Source organism: Larimichthys crocea, unplaced genomic scaffold (assembly GCF_000972845.2).
Source record: "Larimichthys crocea isolate SSNF unplaced genomic scaffold, L_crocea_2.0 scaffold27600, whole genome shotgun sequence".
Lineage (NCBI taxonomy): Eukaryota > Metazoa > Chordata > Actinopteri > Sciaenidae > Larimichthys > Larimichthys crocea.
The window spans coordinates 1-762 of record NW_020853647.1 but is presented as its reverse complement, the minus strand read 5'-3'; the positions used below and the strand labels follow the sequence as shown (position 1 = coordinate 762).

Sequence of the window (762 nt, the reverse complement as noted above, 5' to 3'; positions counted from 1 at the left end):
GTATTTCGCAGTTCCAAAATTTCCAAAGACTACTTCCCTTCCCTTCCCAGCGAGAAGTGACATGTTTAAGATTGTAACATGATTCTTTCATAAAGGACCTCCTACTTAACCGGATATGTCACATTCTACTTTTCAAGTAGGCAAGCTACAGGACACACTGCCACAAGCCTGTGAAACAACAGATTTGAGAAGTAAGTTAGATTTTATTATCTTGAATAAAATGGGGAAAGATATTAAAGTGTTCAAAAACAATGTGGTATGCTTAATCATGAAGTTTTGTGTTTCTGTTTCAGAAGTGTCATAATGCAGAGTGTCAAGTGTGTCCTTGTCGGAGACAGTAAAGTTGGAAAGACCTACCTAATCTACACCTACATCCACAAGATCTTTCCTAAGGTGTACATACCATGTTTCTTTGAGACATACAGTGCCGAGGTTCATGTAGACGACCAGACTGTCACCCTAAATATTTGGGATTCAGCTGGTAGTGAGGAGTATGATCAATTGCGTACCCTCAGCTACTCCCAAGCGACTGTCATCATCATCTGCTTCTCTATTGATAGCCCAACATCCTATGAGAATGTCAAACGCAAATGGCAACTAGAAGTTAAACACCATTGCCCTAATGTGCCTATCATCCTCGTGGGAACTAAGAGTGACCTACGTGATGATCAGGAAGTCCTGCAGAAACTGAGAGAGCAGAATCAAACCACAGTCACCCAACAGCAGGGCACAGCGATGGCAAAGGAAATAAAGGCAGTTAAA

The 762-nt window shown here is 41.5% G+C and overlaps 1 protein-coding gene across 1 annotated transcript; it reads left to right on the top strand.

The window, feature by feature from the left end:
- Window positions 1-6: 6 nt before the first annotated feature.
- LOC113744903 (rho-related GTP-binding protein RhoG-like) lies at window positions 7-756 on the top strand (the record flags this gene model as incomplete). The annotated part of the gene is made up of 2 exons (XM_027276028.1): window positions 7-191; window positions 294-756. A coding segment is annotated over exon 2 (453 nt), but the record flags the coding sequence as incomplete, so codon positions are not given.
- Between the last annotated feature and the right edge of the window lie 6 nt (window positions 757-762).